Source organism: Lynx rufus, unplaced genomic scaffold (assembly GCF_022079265.1).
Source record: "Lynx rufus isolate CCGP_SWC_20201006 ecotype Redwood Valley unplaced genomic scaffold, mLynRuf1.p SCAF_21, whole genome shotgun sequence".
NCBI lineage: Eukaryota > Metazoa > Chordata > Mammalia > Carnivora > Felidae > Lynx > Lynx rufus.
The window spans coordinates 24,838,977-24,866,337 of record NW_025814836.1 but is presented as its reverse complement, the minus strand read 5'-3'; the positions used below and the strand labels follow the sequence as shown (position 1 = coordinate 24,866,337).

Genomic DNA, 27,361 nt, shown 5'->3' with positions numbered 1-27,361 from the left:
CTGAGAGAGAGGGAGAGCGAGAGGGGTCTGAAGAACTGATTGTTGAAGAACTTTCTCTCTATCTCTCTCTCACACAATAAATAAACATTTAAAAAAAAAATAAAGGGCAGGGGCGCCTGGGTGGCTCAGTCAGTTAAGCATCCGACTTCAGCTCAGGTCATGATCTCACGGTCTGTGAGTTCGAGCCCCGCGTCGGGCTCTGTGCTGACAGCTCAGAGCCTGGAGCCTGCTTTGGATTCTGTGTCTCCCTCCCTCGCTCTCTGCCCCTCCCCTACTCACACTCTGTTTCTCTCTCTCTCTCAAAAATAAATAAACATTAAAAAAAATTTTTTAATAAATAAAAATAAAGGGCAAAGACACTAAAAGTAGAGTCAATACCCATCTTTCATGGAAAACTTGATTAAATTGTAGGTTGTCTAATTATTGGATTGTTATGCAGCCAGTTGACGTCAAGGACCTTTCACGATGCAGAGAATTTTATAAAATACAATTGTGCATGTGTGTGCTGTGTGAAACACCATAGTCCCCGTCATTCTGCCTGTGTATATAAAACTTTTGTAGATGATTATATATATAAAGGTAAGTTTTTGTGGTTTTGGTTTTTTTTTTTTAGAGGGAGAGAGTAGGGGAAGGGTGGTGTGGGGGGACAGAAGATCTGAAGCAGGCTCTGTGCTGACAGCAGAGAACCTGATGTGGGACTCGAACTTGTGAAACCATGAGATCATGACCTGAGCCAAAGTCGGACACTTAACTGACTGAACCACCCGGGCACCCCGAGAAAAGCATAGTTCTTAAATAACAATTGCCTGAGAATAAGTAAATCTGGGGAAGGTTTTTGGAGGTAAGCCTCTACTCACTCAGTCAATAAACAAACATACATCTCTGTTTAAAAGAAAAAGGATCCCAAGATAAAACAGCTTCTGTGATACTTCCCATTTATGTAAAATATTTGTGCCTATATATAAAAGACATGAGAAATCATCACTAAAATTATAATCCTAAGGTATAATTAACTTTTTAAGGTATAATTTAACTTTTTAAAATAAAATGCTAGATTGGAATATACCTGTCACTATTGTTTTTTTCTCCTTTCAGTGCTGGTTTAAATGGAGAATCTTGAAATTGACAAGATAAATTCCATTTTCAAAAGAATAATTTTTTAATTGTTTTTAATGTTTATTTTTGAGAGAGAGAACATGAGCAGGAGAGGAACAGAGAGGGAGACACAATCTGAAGCAGGCTCCAGGCTCTGAGCTGTCAGCACAGAGCCCAACACAGGACTCAAACCCATGAACCGTGAGATCACGACCTGAGCCAAAGTTGGATGCTTAGCTGGCTGAACCACCCAGGCACCCCTCTAAAGAATAATTTTATGTGTACAAGATTATTACCATTTTATGCTCTTTGTTAACTTCTATTTCAGTATCCATTTTCCTTTTGCTTTCTTAGCTTTCAGTCTTTAACCAGCAGTTTGTTCTGGGTATAAAGTAAAAATAAAAATTAGAACAGATTAGCAGGCAAACCCACAAGTAGCTAGCTGTATTCAGTTGAGTGATGAACCTGACTGCATATCTGAACCATGAACAGAGTGATCTAATATTTACTATCGTGTACATATTTGCTCAGGAGGTACAGAGGGTCTTATACCGTTCAATATTAGAAAATATATTTATTGATTTTTTTAGTATTGATTTTTTTAATATGTATTGTATGCTTTTTTTTAATTATTATTTGAGTATAGTTGACACACAATGTTACATTAGTTTCAGGTACATGACACAGTGATTTGACAACTCTATATGTTATGCTGTGCCCACCACAAGTATAGCTATATCTATATCACCATACAGCACCATTACAATAGCATTGACTATATTCCCTTTTATTCCAATGACTTACTCATTTCATAACTGTAAGGTTGGACCTCCTGCTCCCCTGAACCTGTTTTGCCCATCCCCTAATTTCCCTCCCCTCTGGCGGCCATCTGTTTGTTTTCTGTATTTATCAGTCTGATTTTGCTATTTATTCATTTGTTTTTTAGATTTCACAAGTAAGTGAAATCATATGGTATTTGTCTTTCTCTGACTTATTTCACTTAGCATAATACCCTCTAAGTCCATCCATGTTGTCTCAAATGACAAGATCTCATCCTTTTTACGGCTTAATAATATTCCATTGTAAAAATACAGTATCTTCTTTATCCATTCATCTATTGGTGGACACTTGGGTTGCTTCTGTATCTTGGCTGTTGTAAATAATGCTGCAGTAAACATGGGCGCATATATCTTATTGAATTAATGTTTTCATTTTTGGGGGTAAATAGTAGTGGAATTACTAAATCATTTGGTAGTTCTGTTTTTAATTTTTTGAAGAATCTCCATACCGTTTTTCACAGCGATTGTACCAATTTACATTCCCACCAACAATGAACAGGGTTCTTTTTTCCTGACATCCTTGCTGGCACTTGTTATTCTGGCCATTCTGACAGGTTTAAGTGTATTTATTGATTTTTAAATTGAAATTAACACAGACATCATGATTGCCATTAACTGTGTGAACTTCTCAGCATCCATGGGAGCCTCTGGGTTAGGAAACTACCATTTACAGAAGGTGGGATCTAGCCTGGCTGATTTTCTCTTGTCTTTGTTTCGTGTGTTACTTGGTGTTCATCTCGACCTGTCGCCCACCTTTGTTCTTTCTCTGTGATTTAGCTGCTGTGTCTTCATTCCTCATTTTACTTGTTTGAAGCTTTGTTTTGCTTCTACTCTGTGTTCAAAGCCATTATGTGATGCTAGATTGTTCCTGTCCCTCTGGATAAGATCCTGTATCTGTTCTGGTCATTCTCTGCTAATGAAAAGCCCCCAAATCAGTTCTAGTCATAAAAGCAGACCAAGTTCAATAATTAATATGGTCAGTTAATAATTTAAAAGTCCAAACTGTCTTTAAAGCCAAAATTTCTCCCTTCCAAAGAAGCTTATAACTCCTGAAGTAGGTTGGCCTACTACAGTGGGAAGGAAAGGTCAACTAATTTTTCTGACTTTACTACCATACTGACTGCTCTTCTAGCATTCTTCAACCCTCTAGTGATGAGGTGGGGAAGAAGGTGGCAAGAAAGATTTTAGTGGAACTTACTATAACTGTTGTGAGCTGGTGCTGATTGCTAGCTGGATTTTGCACCTGTTAGAGCTGATTGTTTTGCTCATGAGCGCTTTTGTAGCTCCTTCAGAGTCACCCAGTATTAATTACCTTTAGCCACATAACAAATTTCTTCATAACTTAACAGCTTAAAACAACACACACTTATTATCACAATTTCTGTGGATCAGGAATCTAGGCAAGGCTTACCTGGACCCTCTACGTCTGTGTCTCTCACAAGATCACAGTCATCCTAAGGCGTGTCTAAGGGATAGATTCGCTTCCAAACTCACTCCAGTAGTTGTTGGCAGGATTCAGTTTCTCAAGCATTAATGACCTAATGGCCTCATTTCTTCATGAGCTGTTGGCTAGAGCCCTCCCTTAGTACCTTGCCACATGGACCTCTCCATAGAGCAACTCATAATAATAGCGGCTGGCTTCCAGAGCAAAAGGGCAAGAGTCCAAGAGATGGAAGTGACAGTCCTTTGTAACCCAATCTTGAAAATGACACCCTACCACTTTTGCCATATTCCGTTCATTGGAAGTAAGTAACTAGATATAGCCCACGCTCCAGAAGAGGGCGGTACACGGACCATGAATACCAGGAAATCAGGATCGTTGGGAGCCATTTTAGAAGCAGTCTGCCACCCCGTCACCAGTATTCTTGGGATTATCTCATCTTCACTTCTCTTGATAAAGGCAAATGTATCTGTCTTCTGAGTAGTCACTTATAACTCCCTCCCCCTTGGACATCTTTCTTCTCTGGTCCCCTCACCTCCAGGTGGCCCTCTTGAACAGGATTTAAGACGACCTCCATCTCTAGCTAATGGTCCATGGAAAACATGCACCCTTTACCACCAGAAACTTGGGAGTGCAGGCCAATCACAGCATAGTCACCACCCATTTCAGTCTGCCACCAGAGCAACTAACCAGAAAACCTGTACTTTCTCAAGATTTCTCAGTTTTGAGTCAATCACTGGTCTTCTAGGACTCCCTAGGTCTAGAAGACATGTCCCACGCTCTCCATGTGGTCTTGTTGAAGCTTCTTTTCCTAGGTCAAGGTGGGGAAAGGAGGTCCTTTTCTGAACTCTCCTTATCTCTAACCTTTTTTTTTTGCTAGAGCTAAGGTTTACGAGCCATTTTGACAACATTCTTGGATCCTCAGCTGAAACTGACACTCAGGTAGTTCCATATTGACATCCTGTTTCATCTGCTGTTTGCCTTTTTCCTAATCCTTTGAAGGCATTTGCCTTGGGTGGTTGCCTACAGTCATTGCAACAAGAAAAATAATTACCAATTTATTAAATCAAACAGTGGAACATAAGAGAGAAGAGATGGGAGAAAGATGAATAAATAATGAGAAAGGGCAGGGAGGAAGATGGGGGAAAGCACTAAATACCTTATTTTGTTTCAGATTAGAATAAATAGATAAATATTGTCTTCATGTTATTGTGTAATTATTATTGTTTTAATGGTGTTCTTGAAATGTTTGAGGCACTTGTAGAATTAAAATTATGAAATTTGAGTTTAATTCATAGAATAAAGGTAAACATGAAGAGAGAAAAGAGGCATATAAAAAGCCAGACATACTGGAAGCATAAATGTTCTCCATTTAGATCCATAAATAAAATCCAACAATAATAATGTTTGTAAGAGGCTGACCTAACACAAAATAGTGGGAGGTAAAAATTACTCCAAAATCGGAAAGATCTATTTATCAGACTGAATAAAACAGATGGAGAGATGGCAGTAATTTATATCAGACAAAATAGAATTTAAGGGGAAAAAAAGCATAGTGCATATCATTTTATATTGACAACATAAAGGCCAATGAAATTGACATCAGAAATAAAAGATGTGCCCAAATTGGCGTAAGTCTTGTGAATTGGATTCACAAGTATCCAAATTTAGTTCCACATGATCATCTTTCTGAGTTTTTTGGTGGAGGAAGCAGGGTTTGGAAGATCTGCATAAAGCAGTAAATTCTCTTTCTATTAAAATGTACTTTATAAATTTTGTGTATAATTAAAGAAGTTTTGCTGGTGGAGGACCAGCTAAGACTCCTTGCTAAGGAAATGGGAAAGGCAAGGCCAAAGTTATGCAAATATAGTTTCCTAGGAATTCAAACCAGGTGTAGAGCTGGAGACTGGTGGGAAAAGGTGCTCTTTGTATCCAATCAGACAAGGTCCCCATGGTTGAGTTTAAAGGAGAAGTCATCCTCTACGGATGTAGAAGAGTCCAGTAAGTTTAACTGTCCACGTGTTCTTTACCTAATACAGATTCCATTCTGCAGTGTTTTTTTTTTAATCAGACATTCTGGGACAGGCCCTAAGCATTAGTATTTTCATTGATTTACTTTTTAAAAATAGTTAACGTTTTTCTTTTTAATTTCAGGAGAAATACAGTTTTGTGACACTACCATTCCTCCTACCCTGATGTAGCATTGTACCCTTCCTAACATTTTCTTAGGCTTAAATAAGCACATGCGCATGCAGACACGTGCGCGGGCACACACACGCATATACACACACACGCTCAGAGTTTGATGCAGTTAACATTTTTTAATTTGCAGCTTGCTCTTTTCACTTGCCCTTGACATACTGCTGGCTTTCCAAGTCAATACACATAGATGTTGGCTATGGATATGCCATAGTATAGCTGCGCCATAATTCAGTTAATCGTCTCTTCGCCGATGGCCCATTCGTTGTTTCTTCTTTTGGCAGGAGAACTTCAGTGAACATCTTGGTTTGTTTATCTTTACATGCTCGTGCTCTTATTTCTATAGAATAGATTGGTTCCTAAAAGTAGAATTGTTAGGCTGTGTGGTATGTATGTTTTTAATTTTATAATGTATGCGATCATATCCGCTTCTTAAATGTTTGTAGCAATTTACATTTCATTTATGTAATCGTGTATGTGGGTGCTGGTTTCCCTACACTCACTGTTAAGCACATTTCTAGCTTAAGAAAATAATTCATTAAAACCGCAAAAGTAATAACAAGGGAAAACAGGAGAAAATTTTTTTGTAGTCTTAGAATAGGAAAGTACTTTAAAAGCAAGATACAAAACCATAAGCCACAAAGAAAAAGATGAATAGCTCTTATGATATAAAAATGAAGAAATTTCTCCTGGCCAAAAAGCCATTGCAAATGAAATTAAGACAAATGACAAATGGGTGAAAACATTTGTAGCATATGATAGAAAAAGAGATGAGACATATAGAGAGATATAGACAAAATGAGCTTTTGTAGATCGATAACAAAAGCCCATAACCCAGTGGAAAAATGAGTACTGGGCGTGAAAAAGCACTGTGTAGAAAATATAGTATGTATGAAAAGATGTCCAACATCATCTCTAATTAAGAAGTGCAGGGGCGCCTGGGTGGTTCAGTCAGTTAAGCGTCCGACTTCAGCTCAGGTCACGATGTCGCGGTCCGCGAGTTCGAGCCCCGCGTCGGGCTCTGGGCTGATGGCTCAGAGCCTGGAGCCTGCTTCCGATTCTGTGTCTCCCTTTCTCTCTGCCCCTCCTCCATTCATGCTGTGTCTCTCTCTGTCTCAAAAATAAATAAACGTTAAAAAAAAAAAAAAGAAGTGCAAATTAAAACAAAACATCATTTTTCACATAGCAAATTGAGAAAAAAAAATATATATATATGTATATTGCTAATACCCATGAATAGTGAAGTTACGGGGATATAGAAACTCACATATTATTGGTGGAAGTGTGACTGGCACGATCTCTGTAATTGGCAGTTTGGTGGTTTTAAAAATTCTTTCTGAATTGTTTTTAGCTAAAGTACGTACATAGTTTTAACAAAAAACTTTTACTTACAGCGGAATACAAGTCTCCTGTCTCCTCTTCACTTATTGACTAGACACAGTCCACTGACTTTCTAGCTTAAGAGACCAGGATGTAACCAACTTGTTATATTACCCTCATATTCCCTCCCTTCCCCTACTATTTTTACCAAAATGTTATTATGAAAATTTTGAAACATACAGAAGAAGTTGGAATGTAAAGTGAATCCCATATACCCACTTCTGGGACCCTACAATTAACATTTTGCTGGGTTTGTTTACCACACTTCTGTCCTTCCAACAGTCTCTCTCCATCCATCCATCCATCTTATTTCTCATGTATTTTAAGTTAATTTGCATATGTTATTTCATCCTAAGCACTTCAGCATATGTATACTTAACTAGAATTTAAAATTTATTTACATTTTTGAGATAAAGTTTGCATACAGTGAATGCATAAATCTTGTGTTTCACAGGATGAGTTCTGACAAACATATACATCTGTGTAACACAACCCGCATCACTATATGAAATATTACCATCACCCCAGAAAATTTTCTCCTGCGTCTTCGCGTCTTCCCATTCACTCACCACACCCACCTTCCCCCAGAAGTTACCACTGTTTAGACATCTTTTCACTGTAAATTAGCTTTTCCTTTTCTAGCACTTCATATAAATGGAATCATACAGTATCCCAGTATTACTCTTTTATGTGAGATTCTGTCATTTAGCATGTTTTTGAGATTAGTCCATGTTGTTGTCTGACTAGAACTTCATTCCTTCCCGTTGTTGGATAGTATTCCCTTGTGTGAACCTTGAATACACCACACACAGCCCGCTCAGCCGCTCTCGTGCTGATGAGCACCGGGGCTGTTTTCACACTTGGGCTACTATGAATAAAGCTCTGTGTGCATCTTTGTATAGATCTTTCTGTGGACATGTGCTTTCATGTTTTTTGAGTCCGTGCAGAGAGGATGTGACAGTTTCGTACGTTAAAAGACCATCACAGTAGATACCCCTTCATACCTCCTAGAAAGGCTGGCCGTACCAACGACGGCTAGGATGTAGAACGTCTGAGCTCTCTTATGTTGTGTGAGGGAATATAAAATGATATGATAACCACTTTGGAAAATAGTCTGGCAGTTTCTTACATTTAAGGTTAAACATTTACCTGTGCTATTACCCTGTAATCCTGTTCCTGGGATTATCCAAGAGAAGTAAAACCATAGATCAAAAAAAAAAAAAAAAAAGCAAGAATATTTATAGCAGTTTTATTCACGGTAACCAAAACTGGAAACAATACAAATGTCCAAAAACAACAACAACAAATGTCCATCCGTACATCTATAGGAGAATGGGTGCAGTGGAATATTACTTGGCCATGTGTACGACTGAACTACTTCTGTAACATGAATTCAATTCATTTCAAAAACTGAGCAATAGAAGCTAATACCCAGACTTCTTACCTTTTTTTTTTTTTTTTTTTTTTTTTTTAATTTTGAATTCAGGAACCAGCAGAGCTGATCTGTGGGGACGTAAATCAGGACAGTGGTTGCCTGTGGTGGGTGGGAAGTAACTGGTAGGGAGGATGAAGGAACTTTCTGAGATGACTTAAATGTTATAGACTTGATTAGGTTAGTTATATGGGTATATGATGTATCAACTTCTCGTGAAAAGTGAAAATAAACCCTAAAAGCAAGTGTATTGTGTACCTCTTCAAAATTGAAGTGTGGGTAGGGGCGCCTGGGTGGCGCAGTCGGTTAAGCGCCCGACTTCAGCCAGGTCACGATCTCGCGGTCCGTGAGTTCGAGCCCCGCGTCAGGCTCTGGGCTGATGGCTCAGAGCCTGGAGCCTGTTTCCGATTCTGTGTCTCCCTCTCTCTCTGCCCCTCCCCCGTTCATGCTCTGTCTCTCTCTGTCCCAAAAATAAATAAACATTGAAAAAAAAAAATTAAAAAAAAAAAAAAAAAAAACAAAATTGAAGTGTGGGGACAGTTGCTTACAAGACCATGGGGACTAAAGGAGAGTTGAGGGAACGTGCCAGAATTTTAGGCATTTCCATTTAAAACATGATTTCTGGGGGCGCCTGGGTGGCGCAGTCGGTTAAGCGTCCGACTTCAGCCAGGTCACGATCTCGCGGTCCGTGAGTTCGAGCCCCGCGTCAGGCTCTGGGCTGATGGCTCAGAGCCTGGAGCCTGTTTCCGATTCTGTGTCTCCCTCTCTCTCTGCCCCTCCCCCGTTCATGCTCTGTCTCTCTCTGTCCCAAAAATAAATAAAAACGTTGAAAAACAAAAATAAAAAAAAAAAATAAAACATGATTTCTGGGGGTGCCTGGGTGGCTCAGTCGGTTGAGCGGCCCACTTCGGCTCAGGTCATGATCTCGCGGTTGAGGAGTTCGAGCCCCGTGTCGGGCTCTGTGCTGACAGCTCAGGGCCTGGAGCCCGCTTCGGATTCTGTGTCTCCCTCTCGGCCCCTCCCCTGCTCATGCTCTCTCTCTATCTCAAAAATAAATATAAACATTAAAAAAAGTTTTTTGTAAACATTTCTGAAATTGAAAAAAGAGGACGTGGACGTTTAAGTGGAGATCTTCCATGACAGTCACAAACCAAATCCCTCGCTTTTTACCCTTCAACCTGAGCTTCTCCCCTTGTCAGAGACTGGCTCTCCCTAAGGTGCCCTGTGAGGGCAGAGGGTGGATTGGATGACTGCCCACACATGCTCCTTCTCCAGAAGCCATAACAGAAAACACTAATGAGGGCCCTCAAGAAGTCATCTGGCCTGTCCCCTACAGAGAGCCCATCACAAATAAAAACACTGCGTTCTAAGTGTATCTTCTCAGAATTATTTATAATTCTTTTAAAGATAAAACTGTCAAGGTTCTGAAAGTTTCATCACGTGGAAAACAAAATGTCTTTATGAAATAGCTCTATCAAGTAATAGGTGATGATTTTTATGTATTTAAAGATATTAGGGACCGATTTCCTAGAGATTTTTCATTCTTTTTTTTTTAAGTTTGTGTATTTATTTTATTTAAAAAAAAATTTTTTTTAACGTTTATTTTTTTTTTGAGACAGAGAGAGACAGAGCATGAACGGGGGGAGGGTCAGAGAGAGAGGGAGACACAGAATCTGAAACAGGCTCCAGGCTCTGAGCCATCAGCACAGAGCCTGACGCGGGACTTGAACTCACGAACCGCGAGATCATGACCTGAGCTGAAGTCGGACGTTTAAACGACTGAGCCACCCAGGCGCCCCTGTGTATTTATTTTGAGAGAGAATGAGCGAGACAAGAAGGGGAGGAGTGAAGAGCGCAAGAATTCCTAGCAGGCTCTGCACCGTCAGCACGGGATATGACGCGGGGCTCAACATGAACTGTGAGATTGTGACTGGAGCTGCAACCAAAAGCCAGACACCCAACAGACCGAGCCACCCAAGAGCCCCTACAGATTTTTCAAATTGTTATTTTGGAAGCTATGTCCATATAGTCGTGTTTGTGGTTCTTTTAACAAAGTGTCATTTTCAAATATTAAGTTGATGAGTAACCTATTTATTAAGCCAAATATAGTCACATTTAGAAAATTCTTTCCCCTTTATCTTGTGCACATTTCCTTGTTTCATAATGTGCTTCCCTTTTCTTAGCCTGCAGTAAATTTGTTGACTCATTTGTAGACCTCTCTATCTAAAGCCATTTTTGTAACATCATCATGCAAGCTTTTTTTTTCCTGTGTAATTTAACTTCACTTTATACACTTTTATACCCCAAATAGTCTTTTTTTCTCTCCCTGTTCTTTTCAGCTAGCCCCCCAAATCTTTCTTTTTTTAATTTTTTTATTATCTTTTTTTTTTTAATTTTTTGAGTCAGATGCTTAACTGACTAAGTCACCCAGGCGCCCCTGTTTCTGTATTTTTTTTTAAGTTTATTATTTTGAGAGAGAGAGCACGCATGAGCAGGGGAGAGGCAGAGAGAGGGAGAGAGAGAGAGAATGCCAGGCAGGTTCTGTGCTGACAGAACAGAGCCTGACATGGGGTTCCAACTCACGAAACCAAGAGATCATGACCTGAGCCAAAACTAAGAGTCAGATGCTCAACCAACTGAGCCACCCAGGTGCTCCTAGCCCCCCAAATTGTTCTTGTTGGCATAGTCGAATAGACAAGTTTGCTTGTCACATTTTTTTTCTTAAGCGTAGAGACTCCTTTATACCATAACCTTGAAATAATTTTCCTTAGTAATCTGTTATCGAAAGCGTTCCATGATGTACTTTGTCTTCCGTGTCATAGTTGAGGTCACTGATTTCCTCCATGAGCAAGCGTAGGCTTCTTCAGGTCCTAAGTCAGTAAGGAAACCTTGGAACTCAAGGGATATCTGTTATGCACCTGCCGTGTGTCGGGCACTGCTTTAGGCAGTAGGGCTACTGTGGTGAAGACGCAGGTTTCCCCAGCACAGACATTATATTCTAATGTGAAGAGGCCAACAAAATACTCAGTGTCAGGAAAGTGCTAAGAATAAAAATAAAGCAGAATAAGGGAACAGAGGAGGACAGGGGAAGAGGTGCTATTTTTAATTGGGTTGTAAGGGAAGGCTCTCTGATGAGGTACTACCTGAGCAGAGATTTGAACAAAGTACGGGAATGGGCCATGAGCATTTCTAAGAGCAAGGGCATTGCCGAAGGAGGGCACTTGGGTGTCTGTGCCTACCCTCTGGCTCTCAGCACTTCTCACCCTCCACTCCTCCTCACCCCCAACCACCAGGTGGACTGCAGTGAAACCATGAAGCTGCCACCATGTGGGACCCCTGACCCCCAGTATTCCGATCAGATTCCCCTGATGTTGGTGCCTGTTTTCATCCTCTATTCGCCCTGTTGCTGAGAGGGAGTGGTTATGGGAATGGCTCGACACTCAACACTAGACAGATGAGATAGACCCCCGCTTATTAGTTACATGAACTCACACCCGCGTGGCCCAGAGGTGATACCACATGCCACCCAGAGCCACTTGGGGTTTGCATTGAGGAACAGAGTGGACAGCCAGGGGGCCGAGAGAGGTGGGCTTTGTAGCATTGAGAGCGTGGGGCCCCCACAGAACGATGTGGTTGGCTTGTTCGAATCATTCAGAGCACTGGCAATACTGAGCTTCTGATCTCCTACCACAGTCGGAGCCAAAAGAATTTGTTTCCCAGTGAATACTTCAATCTCAGCAACGTCATGAGATGTGACCACTTAATTAGGAGAGGAACTTAGATATCTGAGAATAATGAATAATGGCTTAAAGTAATAATATAATGTTTCAAAATCACACAGAAGATGGTAGCCCACTTTTTTTGAGGACCAAAACTCTTCATTCAGCAAGGAACTTTTTGTTTGTTCAAAAACAAGTTTAAGGATATGACAGCACAAAGTCTTGGGAGTTATTCTAATGAAGTATGGCAGATTATTCTGAAGCTAGGGAATAACCTTTTTTACCACATCTTGTTAGGAACAGACAGGATACTCCAAGACCAATTTGTTATTTTAACAGAGAAAACCAAATTTTGGTATTGTATTAATAAATATCTGACCTTAATGGATTTGTAAGCTCACCCTTTTTAATCTTATGAATAAATAATCAAAACTGAGCCAGCTGTACCAAAAAGACAAAAAATAACAAGTGTGGGCAAGGATGTAGAAAAAGGGGAACACTCACACCCTGTTCTGAGCATGTAAACTGGTGCAGTCTCTATGGAAAACAGTAAGGAGTTTCCTCAAAAAATTAAAAATAGAAATACTATGCAAACAGGCAGTTCCACTTCTGGGTATTTATCCAAAGAAAATGAAAATGCCAATTTGGAGAGATATAAGCACCCCTATATATTACAGCATTATTTATAATAACCAAGATATGGAAGTAACCCAAGTGTTCATCAATAGATGAATGGATAAAGAAGATATGGGATCTGTATACAGTGGAATATTACCTAAGGAAAAAGGATGAAACCTTGCCATTTGTGATAACATGGCTGGGTCTAGAGGGTATTATTATAAGTGAAGTAAGTCAGAGAAAGGCAAATACTGTATGATTTCACTTGTATGTGGGACCTAAAAAACACAAAACCGGAAACTTGTAAAATGAACCAAACAGACGCATAGATATAGGGAACTGTTGGCTACGAGAACAGGCAGGAGTTGGAGATGGGACAGGCAAAGTAGGTGAGGAGGATTGAGAGGCACAAACTTAGTGACCGTCACAGGATATAGAGTGCAGCATAGGGAATACAGTCGCCAATGTCATGGTCACTTCATATGATGACAGATGACGACCACTCACCGTGGGGACCATCTTATAATGTATAAAAATGTTGAATGGTTGTGATGTACACATGAAACTAACAGGATATTATAGGTCAGTTATAATTCAGTTGATAAAAACCAAACATCCAACTTTGGCAACATTTTAATATTTCACTGCATAAACTTTTAGACCACTTGCAGTTACACAGTCCAAGGCAAGTAAATTTCCCTTTCCACAAACCTATAACTTTCAGCATTCATCTGGGCCTTGTCCTTAATCTTCTCCCACATGTGGGAACAACCTAAATACTTGAGTTCAAGTACAAAATTAATCTTTTCCCATTAGTAAACGAAAACACCTCCTGTTACCTCACCTACCTGGTTATACTTCTGTGCCAGTGTTGTTCTCTGTAGAGTCTCAATCTCCATATTAATTATAATTTACCCAGAGTGACATCTGTTTTACAGAGAGCCAGATACTTGAGGAATTACTGTCCCATACAAGTGTTTTAGCAAACGATCAAAGCTCATGGACAATCGTAATGCACATGTCCTTCCTGTGTCTTAGATCTTAGAGTAGCAGACTTAATCCCTACTTGTAATCCCTATTTGTATATGACACAAAACCACACACGGCTCCCAGTGCTTCAGTATTCTGTTCTATGTGGAAATTATTCAAGGATGCAAAGATTATCCTTTAATTCAATTTAATACTAGCCCAGCATCTTAAAGTTAAGTATTGGAAATTATGTTTAATCTAATATACCACAGAATATAATAGCTGTTGGTTTAGAAAAGTTTGTCAGAAATATAATTCGTTTATATTTATATTTTCCTTAACCATTAACATTATATGGAAGCAACATTAGCTTATCAGTAGACCTGTTTAAGAAGTCCCAATGTAATTAGTGTCTTCATGAGGAAACAAACCCAAATTTTACTTAAAAAATAAAACATATACTTATGTTACATTCTATAAGGATTAAATTCAGACAGAATTGTTTTTACAACAGAATTATCAACCAGTCTGATTTGTTCGAGGATTCACTTTGATTGCTTAAATTTGGATTTTTTTTTTTTTTTTGAGAGAGAGAGCTGGGGAGAGGGAGAGAGAATCTTAAGCAGGCTCCGTGCCCAGCAGGGAGCCCGATGCAGGGCCTGATGTCACAGCCATGAGATCATGACCTGAGCCAGAATCAAGAGTTGGACACTTAAACAACTGAGCCACCCAGGCACCCCTAAATTTGGTTTGTTTTTGTTTTGTTTTGTTTTTAATGTTTCTGTTTATTTTTGAGAGAGAGACAGAACGTGAGCAGGGGAGGGGCAGAGAGACAGGGAGACACAGAATCTGAAGCAGGCTCCAGACTCAAGGCTGTTAGCACAGAGCCTGATGTGGGGCTCAAACTCACAAGCCGTGAGATCATGACCTGAGCCAAAGTCGGATGCTTAACTGACTGAGCCACCCAGGCGCCCCATGGTTTTTTATGTGTAACTGCCTCTGACCTGTCAGTTTCCATGAGAAGGATTTTTTTTTCTTAGAAGGCCACCACATTTAATATAATATGGTATTCCTTTAATAAAAAATAGGAATTTTGCTATTTTGTACATTTTAAAGCATTAAGAAAGCAATCATGCATTGGTACATTTTTGCAATCACATTGCAAAAATCCTGCAGACATAATGAGACTCCTGTTAAGCACAAGAAATGAAGGCAGTCCATCCACAGGAACCACAGCAAGAGGGGGAATGTCTTATAATGTATTTCAGAATCAGCTGGAGGTTTCTTAAAACATTGACTCTTGGGTTTAACTCCCAAAGTATCTAAGTCAATTGGTCAGAATTCTGGACTCAGAACTAGTATTTCTGATGAGTCCCCATGTAACAGCTGATGGTGATGGTGCAGGGATGAAACTCTGAGGACACGTTTTCTAGGAAATACAAGGTTGCCTCCCTCCTGCCCCGAGTGCATAGGGCTGTGGATTTATAAACTTCAAGGGATTACAGGCTTGGTTTCTAACTGACATCCCCTGAGTGTCTCTGCAATGAGCAAAGCAGACAAATCAATAAAGAACATTAACAAAAAGGCTACCGTATTGAAAGTATTGTACATTCACTGTTTTAATTCCTGAGGATTCTTATGTACCTTTATATTTTTATAAGTCATATTACTATCTGTAAACCAATAGAAACAGATCTTTTAAGAAAATTCTACCCAATTTGTTAAGACCCTTTCCAGAAGTAGAAAAATGTTTCAAAATCACAGGAGGAGTAAACACTCTGTCAAGTAAGAACACAGAGAGCTTCTGGCTTCAGGTCTGAAACTTCAGCTACAGGTTAAAGGTAACATAAAATACACACATTCACTGATCTCGGTCTCAAAAGGACTCTTCTTCTGTCCAAAGGAAGCAAGACATTCTACAGACTAAAAGACTAACATACCAGATTCTTTGCCACGTCACACCCAAAAGACAGTAGGTCACCCTCGTCCTGTAATGGGGGATAACACATTGGCTGTGTGCAAACCAGAATCCTAACAAACGTAGCTGAAAACTGGGAACAAAAGTAAAAATACAAAGTCAGGAAAGCAAACAGTAAAACAAAACAAAACAGAAACTGAAAGTAAAATTCTGTTGCCACTTGGTATTCACAGTAGGAGCCAAAAAACAGTGCCTGGGAGGTGCACTTTTTAATTGGTTCAGGAAGGTGTATCTACTTGAACAACTTGTTATTCCAAAAATGCCAAAGTACGATTTTCAAAAAAGTTAAAAACAAGACCCTCGGGGCACCTGGGTGACTCAGGCGGTTGTGTTCGATCTTGGTTTTGGCTCAGGTCATGATATCAGGGTCATGAGCTCGAGCCCCCCGTCGGACTCTGGGCTGACTGACCGTGACTGACAGCGTGGATCCTGCTGGAGATTCTAGCTCCCTCCCCTTCCCCCACTTGTGTGCACACTCTCTTGCGCTCCCTCTCAAAAATGAACAGGCAGGAAAAAAAAAAAAAAAAAACAAGACTCAATACAAGTCAGCCTACTTAACACCTTTATAGGGGAACCAACATGGTTGTCAGACCAGTTCCTAGATCCTTGACAATATTTATTACAAGGGCCACATTCAAGTACTCCAAAGGGGCCGGCTAAAAGGTATGAATGAGGAACGCAGGCATTGACACTCTCTAGAGTGTGGCGGAAGTGTAACGTACTTGGTCTCAAGGTGGCATCTGTTGAACATCTTGGCTAATCGTTTCCTTGTAGGAATGCTTGCTCATCCCTATCTGTAATATTTTTTTTCACACAAGCTGTTCTGAATTTTAATGTGAATCTTCCTGTTTTAAAGTGTTGGTAACTAATTCAGTTGGGAAAAAAACAAAAAAAACACCGTTCGAGCCAAACAAAATATATCTTCAGGCCAGAGATGGCCTGAGGGCCGTCGCTGTGCAGCCTCTGCAATAGATGTTACTCATGTAACATTATAGCAAAGAAAAAGTTCATCCAAAAGCTGTATTGACAGAAAGTTTTAAAAGATTTCTTTTTAAACTGTTTACTTGCAGTTTTTTTCTAAGTGTGAAAAAAAAAACCCAACATGACGTGACAGTGTTTTGTCACCTGGTCACCATGCATTTCCATTTTAAGTTCTATCCTTGGTCCACTTAAAGTACAGTTACTCATTTTCTGGCGATCTGTTTCACAATGGGGTGAATATCGTTAACACTACTGAACTGTATATTTGAAAATGGTTAAGATGGAAAATTTTATGTCGTGTTTTTTACCGTATATACGCACAGAGACACACATTATTGAACGTTTAGTGAATTTATTCAAATGAAATTATTCATTTTAAATTGTCTTTGGAGGGTCGTATTGAATGTAACAGGAAAGCCTGGAGACAAGGAGGTACTTTGAAAGACCTGTAATGGCCTTGTTAAAAGATCATGAGAACTTGTTTAGGGAACAACACTTACTAATGGGAATAGTGATCAATTTGAGAGACATTCCTGGAGCTGAATTGGGAGTATTTGGTAAAAAACTGAATATGGGGCTTGAGGAAATAATAAAAAGATTAAGGTTTCTTTCCTGGTAACAGACTATGCCAATAATTAAGTTAGAAAACAAAACTAGATTCAAGGGAAATTAGTTCAGTTTTAGACAAGCCATGGGATTTCAAGATTGAAGGAGACCCAGAGATCACCAAGTGCAACCATCCCATTTTACAGATGTGAAAGTCAAGGCCCCAGGAGAGGAAATGATGCCTTCGATGGCACAGTTTAAAATCAGAAGCAGGACTTTACGAGTTCTAGACTCAAAGTTCATCTTTCCCCAGTACACAGAGTGTCTGCTCTGACACATGGTTCGTTTAGTTCAGAGACGAACTTGTGGGGTGACCCCCAGGCTGCTGCCACATGTGAGTGAAGGAGGCCCGCAGATCTCTTCCAGACATGGGGTATCAGGCCTGGTCTCTTGCTCTCTGAACTCCAGTGTGCCTCTCCTCTTTGTAGCCTTTTCTTTAGTTTGAGCTGCTTGTAGGACCTGGAAATAGAAATGGTTTGTAGACATTGGTAATTTCATGCCTGCAGTTCAACATAATCCTGTCAGAATTATGGGAATTCAAAGGAAAGGTTGGGGCTACATAATAGCCTAAAGAATTTGGACTTTATCGTATTAGAGGTTCTCAACCTTAACCGTACATAAGAATCAGTAGGTCTTGGGGGGGGGGGGACTAAAGTAACATTATTCTTTTTTTATGTTTGTTTATTTTTGAGAGAGAGACAGACAGAGTGCGGGTGGGGGAGGGCAGAGAGAGAGGGAGACACAGAATCTTAAGCAGGCTCCAAGACCCTAAGCTGTCAGCACAGAGCTCGACATGGGGCTCGGACCCACGAACTGTGAGATCATGACCTGAGCCAAAGTCAGACACTTAACCAACTCAGCCACCCAGGCACCCTAAGTATCATTTTTTAAAGTTCCAAAGGTTTCATGTGCACAGTTAAGGATGCTTTAAGCAATGTGAAACCATAGAAGGATTTGAAGCAGGGATGTGAGATAATCAAATGTGCATTTTAAATGTAATTCCAGCTTAAACGAGTGGAGAGAGACTTGGAATAGTCCAGGAAAGAGATGGTAATTGTTAATGACTGTATAATATTTCACTGAGTTAATTTTCCATAATAATTCTCTGCCTTACAGCATGTATGTTTCTAGGTGTAGTGTGTGCGTGTGTGTAAATTCACCGTCCTCTCCAAAAAGTGCCATCTTTTTGTTTGTTGTTGTTGTTATTCTTTTTAACTATTTTGCTAGGACAGATTCCCAGAAGTAATGCTGTTGAGTCAGAAGAAATGAGTAGTTTGGGCTCCTGGTGATGTATTACCATAATGGTTATAATCAATTTACAGTGTTACTGTCCATGTGGTGGGCCAAATACGAACTTTAGAATCACTTATAAGGTTCAAAAGAAGAAAAATTATTGGGATTTTGATTAGAATAATTTTATTTTGAAATTAGCAAAAAAATTATCAGAACAATATTTTGTTTATGCTATTTTACATGATTTAACTGAATATTTAAAAACTAAATTTATCTTTAACAGATTGATGAACTCCCAGAGGGAGCTGTGAAGCCTCCAGCAAACAAATATCCTATCTTCTTTTTTGGCACCCATGAAACGTAAGTCAACAAAACATCCTGAAATTTCAGCACCTCTAATTTGGCTCTACGAGGCTACGTTGTTTATACCTGGTCTTATTAAAATGAGCACAATTATATAAATTCGGCAAGGTTAATAATGTATTTTTCTTAATGTGAAGATTTTTCATTCATTTTACTTTCGAATGTTATTTCTGTGTAAATGTTGGACATTACCCAGAATCTCCTTTGGGACACCTGCAAGTCCTTGGGTGGTCTCCTTCCCACTCCCAGTAATTTCTTTTGTTGCTCTTGTATATTTCCCTTCTGGAGAGACTTCCTTCATTCATATTTCATACAACAAACTTAGGTTCTCTCAGGCCCTTTCAATTTGTTGAACCCTGAAGCAAACATACCAACTTAATAAGGTTTTTAAATTGTGTTGGTTCGAGTACAGCCTAAACTGCTGGATAAACGGAGCTGAAAATACAGCGTCTTAGATAGCAGAAATTTCTTTCTTTGCTTTGAAACAATCCAGAGGTAGGCAGGTAGCTCAGGGTGTGTAGACTGCTCTGCTCTGGGGACCCAGGTTCCTTCTGTCACTTTGTCCGGCCATCGCCTGGGGTGTTGCCTTGTCTGCTATTTAAAAACAAATGAAAACTGGCTCAGCAACACCTGTACATCTTCCAGGTAGAGGGGAGTGGAGGGTGGTTAGGAAACATGAAGAACAGGACACTTGTGCGTAAGGAAGTGACAAGGAAGTTGCATATGTCACTTACACTTGCACGCACAGCTGTGGCAAAAACCTGGTCCTGTGACCACGTGTTGCCATCGGGAAATGGGAAGCGTAGTGTCTAGCTTAGGCAACTGCAATAGGGAAGAAAATTGGAAGGAATAATTCATCATTGAAAGAAGGAAGCTGGTTACTAGATACCAGGAGATGATGGTCAGTCTCGACACACTAAAAACGTGTGTGGTCCGTCACACAAGGACACAAGTGGAATAGGGATTGTATGTGTGGAGGAAGCTAAAAACTGTCATGAGGGGCACCCGGGTGGCTCGGTTGGTTGAGCATCCGACTCTTGGTTTCGGCTCAGGTCATGATCTCACAGTTCATGGGTTCGAGCCCCCTGTCTAGCTCTGCACTGCCAGTGTAGAGCCTGCTTGGGATCTCTCTGTCTCTGTCTCTGTCTCTCTCTCTCTCTCTCTCTCTCTCTCTCTCTCTCTGCCTCTCTCTGCCTCTCTCTGCCCCTCCCCTGCTTGCTCTGTCTCTGTCAAAATAAATAAATAAAACTTAAAAATGTTTTCTAAAAAAGAATACCTGTCATGAAATCTTACAAATCTCCAAATTCAGGGTCATCCCTTGTGCTTGTGTTCATTTGAATGCAGTAGGGCCAGGCGGGAACTTTTTCTTAGCTTGCTGCCTCTGCCAGTCTGGTACCTTGTTCATGCTCGCCTCGAAAGAGAGCTAGCCAGGGGAGAGGGGGCCCTTAAGACGTATTTATTTCTTGTCTTCGTGTGAGAAATAGTTGCGTTTCTTTCAAGAAGTTAGTTTTATCCTTTTTTTGTTTTTATCTAGTAGTCACTGTGCAATACCCAGCGTACCATGATTTCCTCCTTAGAGAGGTTGCTAGAAAGCTTAGAAGTAAATGTTTTATCTATAATAAGCACAGAGGGCTTCGTGCTACGTATTTTTACATCCGCCTCATTCCTGTCTCCATTTTGCATCTATACCATTACTTTGCTTTTTCTCTGAGACCTGTTTCCAAATGATTTGATCGTATTTCTGGGACCTGGCAGGATTTAAGAAACAAGATTATCCCTCTTTGTTATATAGGACAAATCAACCGTTTACTAACATTGTGTGGTCGCTTCTCTTAGTAAACATTTTCTGGGCATTCTTTAAAGCACTATAAATAAAGAGCTTACCACCTGGTGTGCAGCTGGTGAGGGTAACAGTCATCCCAGTGAACCGTGTGAAGGGTTTCCCGGAACCGATTCTTAACGCATCGCTAATCTAAGTCAACGGCATCCTTCCAAGGCTCTGTTCAGTAAAAGTAGTTCTACCAAGGAGCGATATAATATAGTCCATGTGTTCGTTTTTTACTGGTTAGATTATACAGAGGTAGGTTTCGAAACATCTAGAGGAAAACTAACTTCAAAAAAACCTGCCAGGACTTTGTTTCAGCAGAGCATTTATTGGGGATCGGGTGTCCCTGAACCTGAGATTATACGCCCTGGCAAGTACCTAATGTTCAGCCCGTCTGTGGAGGCAGAGTACACGTGGGTGTTGCTCGCTCCTGTAGACACGGTGCTTAGCACAGCGCCTGGCCAGTGGGAAGTGCTTAAAATAATAGCTGTTGGATGAATAAAATTCACTAAATGAAATAAAGGTGAGGAACTTCACAAGAAAGCTGTGTGCAGGCCAGCCAAGCACCCCTAAGCAGACTAGAATTTTCCTCAGAACATGGCCTGGAATTTATTCTAACGCCCAGACAGTTAGGTAATTGGATCCCCAAATTCTTCTGTTCCATATAACTTAACCCCAGTAGTTTTAGTCTGGACAATTTTCAAGACAGCCTTGGCCAGGAGAAAAAAAAAATAAATAAATAATAACATCCTTAGAGCATGGAACTTTGAACAATTTTGTTTTCTGGCCTACCCTTTAAGGTTTGTAAAACATGCAGGAAAATTAACCAACTGGGAGGAGATTTGATTTGTGGAATTATCTGTCTATATTCTAGGAAAAAACACTGTGTATCAACAAATAAGTAGTTGTTTCAGAACAGTTCACTCGGGGTTCTTCTTTCTGGCAACAGCTGGCGTGGCCAGTCGCACATTAACCCTGCCTCCCGCGGCAGCACAGAAATACAGGCAGGCCCTGGCGAGCACCAGTAGCTGACACGAACCTCGGGCAGCTTAGCCCGCAGTTAGCTCCTGTACGTGGCGTCAGAGGCCGGAGAAAAGTCAAAAGCCATGGTCTAACAATGCGGACACGTTTCTCTAAAAGGAGTATCGACAGAGTCCATTTCTTTCTCCTGTTCAGTTTGTCAAGCAAGACACTGACATCCTGTGATTAAAATGTCCAGTGACCTGCAAAATTATGTCTGGATTCAGTGAGATAGAGTCATGTTGACCAAGCTGTCAAAGGTCAAGGAGGTTTTGGTGGTCGGGGGCAGAAAGCTTCCTTGGGTGTTTTTATCAACTTGGAAACTTCGATCAGCTAGGCAGTGAGGAATCAGAACGAAGCCCCAGTCAGAAAGTGGAATTTATAGCACTCAACAGTAACCTATTAAATAACAGTCTCAAAGTTTCCAACATCTCTGCAGATAATTTCCAAACATATACCTCCAGCTCGGACCTTTCCCCTGAGTGCCAGAATCGCCTCTCCGGCTCCCTACACTTGACCTCCTCACTTGGATGTCAGACCGGGGTTTCAAACCTAACATCGAAATCTGAGCTTTTCACCCTCAAATCTTGTTCTCTCAAAAATCTTTCATTCCAGGGGCACCTGGGCGGCTCAGTCGGTTGAGCGTCCGACTTGGGCTCAGGTCATGATCTCGCGGTCTGTTGGGTTCGAGCCCCGCGTCAGGCTCTGTGCTGACCGCTCGGAGCCTGGAGCCAGCTTCAGATTCTGTGTCTCCCTCTCTCTCTGCCGCACCCCTGCTCACTCTCTTGTCTCTCTCTCTCTCTCTCTCTCTCTCTCAAAAATAAACATAAAAAAATTTTTTTTATATATAAAAAAAAATCTTTCATTTCAGTAAACGCCAGATCTGTTCTTCTCATTTCTCAGAGATAACCTCAGTTCTCCATCCCTCCCACGTGCCATCTCCAGCCCCTTGACAAATCGTGTTAGCCCTTTCCTGACAGTGAATTCGGAATCCCGCGCCTTCCCACCGACCGCACGGCTTACGCCCTGGCCCAGGTCACGGGCATTACCTCAGTGGCCCGATTTGCCTCCCTGCTTCTGCCCCAGTGCCCTCTCCTTGGGTCGGTTCTCAGCGCGGTGGCCAAAGGGATCCTGTTAGAACACAAGCTGTCACTTCTCTTCTCAGACCTTTCGTGGTTTCTCGTCTGACCCTGAGCCTCCATAGCGGCCTTCGAGGCCCACCCGATCTGTGTCCCGACGCAGCCCCCTCAACGACCTCCCCTCGCCCTGCCCTCCCGGCTCCCCTCATCCCAGTCACCACGCTGCCGGCCTGTTTCGTAAACTCAGCGGGCGCCTCCCACGTCCGGACCTTCCGGGCCGCGCCCCGCCCTGCGTCCGCGCCGCTCTCCCCCGGGTGACGGGCGGCTCGTTTCCTCGCGTCGATCGCCGCCTTGTCCGCGAGGCCGCCCGTGACCTCAGTGCCCGGGGTTGTAAAGTCCACCCCCGGACTCGCCACCCCTTCCCTGCTTGGTTTCTTTTAAGAGCACGCGGTACCGTGGTTTTTCCCTTCCGATTTTGGCCGAACCCCCGCTCGCGCCGCCAGACCGCGTGCTCCCTGAGCTGGGGGCGTTCGTCTGTTCCCCCCGGAAGCCGCAACACCGCGGTGGTGCCTGACCGTTCGTTCGAGGCGTCCGCTCAGGTCTGTCTCACGGCTGGGCACGTGAGCCTTAGTTTGGAATGCAAGACTCTTGCGTGGCAGCCGGGATGCGGGCCTCCGCTGTCTCATTCGCCGGGTTGACGTCACGGGTGGTCGTGCCGAAGACGCTAGTGTGAACGCTCCGAGCTGTTAGCCAGCCGCGGGATTTATTCTAACTGACTTTCTTTTTATGGCCGTGATTCGTCTAAGGTAGGGTTGAAATTGTGTAACATTGTATCTGTTTGTACTTCTGATTTTTTTTCTTGTTTAGTGCCTCATTAAACACCAATGTGATTTTTTAATTTACAGAAAGAACAGTGAATAATTTGCTAATGTGGTATATAGATTAGCATAAATAAGGCTTAGTTTAACATGATGATGTAAGGGGTCAAAGGGGACATCTTTAAAACTACCTTTGTGGGGCGCCTGGGTGGCTCAGTCAGTTAAGCTTCCGACTTGGGCTCAGGTGGTGATCTCACGGCTTGTGAGTTCGAGCCCCGCGTCGGGCTCTGTGCGGACAGCTCGGAGCCCGGAGCCTGCTTCGGATTCTGTGTCTCCCTCTCTCTGTACCTCCCCTGCTCATGCTCTGTCTCTCAAAAATAAATAAACTTTAAAGGTTTAAAACTACCTTTGTAACCAAAAGCCAGTTTTAAAACAAAAATAATTTGGTAATTTAAAAGTAAGATCAGGGGCGTCTGGGGGGCCCAGTGGGTTGAGCTTCCAGCTTCAGCTCAGGTCATATTATCACGGCTTGTGACTTCGAGCCCCACGTCAGGCCCTGTGCTGACAGTTCAGAGCCCGGAACCTGATTCTGATTCTGTGTCTCCTTCTCTCTCCCCCTCCCCCACTTGTGCTCTCTCTCTGTCTCTCAAAAATAAATAAATGTAAAAAAAATTTTTTTTAAAGTAAGATCAAAGCACAGTCTAGAGTTGCTGGTTTATGTAGCCAGCTATCTATTTTTTCTGCTTTGAAGTGTATGTGTAAAACATTTTGTGCTACGTGCCTAACTCAGAGGGTTTATTATACTTTTAACTTGTTTACTAAAATATGCTCTGACACCTTTGTTGATATTGATATTAAAAATATTGTACCTTTGAAGGTCAAATGTATCCTATTTCTAAAATATCTCTGCAGTGCATTTTTAGGTCCCAAAGACCTTTTTCCATATAAGGAATACAAAGACAAGTTTGGAAAGTCAAACAAACGGAAAGGATTTAATGAAGGATTGTGGGAAATAGAGAATAACCCAGGAGTGAAGTTCACTGGATACCAGGTAATGGTTTGCTTCGTTGTTAGATCTCATTTCTTTGGTTTTAACTCTCTTTGGGGTCTTTGTTATGTGTCCTCTTATACTAGTAGTTACTCTCCATCTATTTGAAATCAGAATTTAGCTCCGGTAATATTTTGGATTAAATGCAATTCTGTTACTCAAGGGGGTTCAAGTCAAGTGGTCACTGGAAAATTGAGGTTGACAGTCCTTTATTTTGCAATCTTAAGAGTAAGCTGAACCCTTTTAGATTAAAATAGAATGTTTTTTTCACAGTGTCCGTGAAAATTTTTCAAAAATGTAATTAGCTAATATCTTGTTATTTCGTAGGCAATTCAGCAACAGAGCTCCTCGGAAACGGAGGGAGAAGGTGGAAATACTGCAGATGCGAGCAGTGAGGAGGAAGGGGATAGAGTGGAAGAGGATGGAAAAGGCAAAAGAAAGAATGAAAAAGCGGGCTCTAAACGGAAAAAGTCCTACACTTCGAAGGTGCCTGAGAACCGTTTCCGTTGTTATTAATGTTATATGCACATTCATTAGATGATCTTTAATTCCTCCATTGGGCACATAGAAATATACTAGCTCCGTGGAGCCTCTGCCTCTAGGGACAGTAATACAGCCAAGGGGATAGGACAGGTGACCTTACACGTGAGGGCAGTTGGCTGTGGACCCTTCAAGGCCGACGTGGCACTGAAAATACTGCCGCTCAGCTGGAGAAGGTCTGTTCTTCAGCCAAGGGGACAAGAGCAGGTGTGCCTCCTACAGTCACCTCCAAATGAGCTCTGAAGACTTTAGGAATATAGGAGACTCAGTACGATTGAGGACAAGTCTAGGTAAATATAAAGATACACCCTTAATCTGTCTTTCTGCTCTAAGGAATGTACACATAATACATATAAATGAAGAGAGGACTCTGAAGGAAACAAGTGGTAGGAGAACGTTCTTTAGATAGAGGGCGAGGCCTTTCTGAAGAGAAGAGGCAGAGTTCATACTGAGGCCCGAAGAAAGAGCTGGGGGTGGGGGAAGGGGGCGTGTGTGACAGAGCAGCCCAGATGTGACGCAGGAAGAGTCTGGCCTGGCCTGAATTGGAAGAAGACCAGCGTGGTTGGGGGTCATGACCCAGAGGGAGAGGCAGGCAAAGGCTCAGTCATGGAGGCTTGTGCGCCACCTTAAGGAATTTGGATTTATTCCCAGTGTGACGGTAATAGGAGTGACGTGATCCTAGATTTACAAATTGAAAGTCTAGGTTTTTCACAGTAATCCAGACATACAGTTGAACAAACTATGACATTGTAAAAACTGTTCACCTTTAGAAACTGGAAGTAAGATAGATAGATCTTTGAAAACCAGAGATTGGTACAAGTTTCACTATAACTGGTCTGTCACACCATTGAATAAATTACTTCCATTTAGATTCTGGTATTTAGTAGCTGGACACCAGACTTGGGAAACTCCTTAAGAACCAAGTCCCAAGACTTTATTCGATGATCAGCATTTTCTTTTACAATCTGTAAAGTCTACCCCACAGGCATACAGGTAAAAATGTATGAATACATATTACTTTGCACCTAATGAAAAACATGGTATTTGCCTTGGATGGGGATACAGTTTGCAAATCACAAAAAAATAATTAGAATTTTCCTTGTCAGACCGTACCTTCCATTGCATTTTTAAGCTGAGTTTTTTTTTAGCATTTTGAATTTCACTTAAACACCCAATCGAATTGATTTTTTAAAATTTATGATTGCCCGCTGAGCTGTGCAATGTATTGTACCACCCTCCATTATCTAAGCTACCTGACGTAGTAGCAGCGTTTAATAGTGTGGATATGGGGCTTTTGAGTGTCATTATTTTATTGCTTGTTGTGGTGCCCAGAAGTAATGGGGCTCATGCCTAGTGCGGGTAGGTGATTTAAAGCAGTGAAGGGGTAAAGACATACTTTACTTACTGCGGTTTCTCTGTGTTCAATTAAGGGATCATCTTTTTTTGCTTTTCCTTCCAGATCACAACTTTCACAAGCACTTAAGAACCGTGACTTTCTTTTCACTTTTTACTGTTTTATTTATTGTCAAAAGAATTATGCACAAACACAAAGACTTTGGAAGAACATAAATGGTTTTTCATTTTCAGTATTAACTGAGAACCTAGCACAGTGGTTCTCAAACTTCCACCTGCGTCAGAACCATGTGGAGGGCTTGTTAAAGCACACACTGCCCAGCCTCACCCCCTGAATTTCTGTTTCAGTAGGTCTTGGGTGTGGGGTCTGAGAGTTAAAGTTTTAGGTAAGGCTGATGGCTCTGATCTGGGAACCACATTTAGAGAAGCACTTACCTGACGTAACCTCCTTGTTGTCCTTGACTTCCCAAATGTTTCCTTTTTTCCGAATATGGTGATCTTTTCTTACCCCTATTTCTTAAAGTTGAATAATCTTCCTTTACCACTGAAAAGCAGTAGTTCACAGTGAAAAGCAGATTTGAACATAATTGAAGATTTATGTGTATCTCTTTGGCAGTAAGTACATGGATGATTCATATATGAGCCATCACAGATCCTGGAAAATTATAGGTCAAAATATTTTGCATGCACATTACTGCATAAAGTAGGGCAAATCAGAGAGCCTCACAGCAGAGTAAACTGATGATGGTGCTAAACTACTAGTAATCTTAAGTTAAAAAACCAAAGGTGGCAACAGTTGGACACAACCAATTCAGGAGCACAGTG

The 27,361-nt window shown here is 41.3% G+C and overlaps 2 protein-coding genes across 9 annotated transcripts in view; one reads left to right on the top strand and one right to left on the bottom strand.

The window, feature by feature from the left end:
* HDGFL3 (HDGF like 3) overlaps window positions 1-27,361 on the top strand; it is a 72,606-nt gene that overhangs the window by 29,076 nt on the left and 16,169 nt on the right. Inside the window, exons 2-4 of the mRNA XM_047086590.1 lie at window positions 18,774-18,850; window positions 24,508-24,646; window positions 24,971-25,129. Coding sequence (XP_046942546.1) covers window positions 18,774-18,850; window positions 24,508-24,646; window positions 24,971-25,129 — 375 coding nt within the window. The remainder of the gene's footprint in view (window positions 1-18,773; window positions 18,851-24,507; window positions 24,647-24,970; window positions 25,130-27,361) is intronic.
* The window catches only part of TM6SF1 (transmembrane 6 superfamily member 1), a 56,668-nt gene continuing 46,293 nt past the window's right edge, over window positions 16,987-27,361 (bottom strand). For 3 of the 8 annotated variants that reach the window (XM_047086578.1, XM_047086576.1, XM_047086585.1), the window contains 2 exons: window positions 22,748-22,829; window positions 16,987-17,716 (listed from right to left, as the gene is read on the bottom strand). In XM_047086578.1, coding sequence (XP_046942534.1) covers window positions 17,549-17,716; window positions 22,748-22,829 — 250 coding nt within the window. In that variant the 3' untranslated portion in view covers window positions 16,987-17,548. Of the gene's footprint in view, window positions 17,717-21,138; window positions 21,166-22,747; window positions 22,830-26,971; window positions 27,081-27,361 lie in introns of those variants that run through there. The other 5 variants (XR_006963399.1, XR_006963400.1, XM_047086577.1 and 2 more) reach the window with 3 other exon arrangements.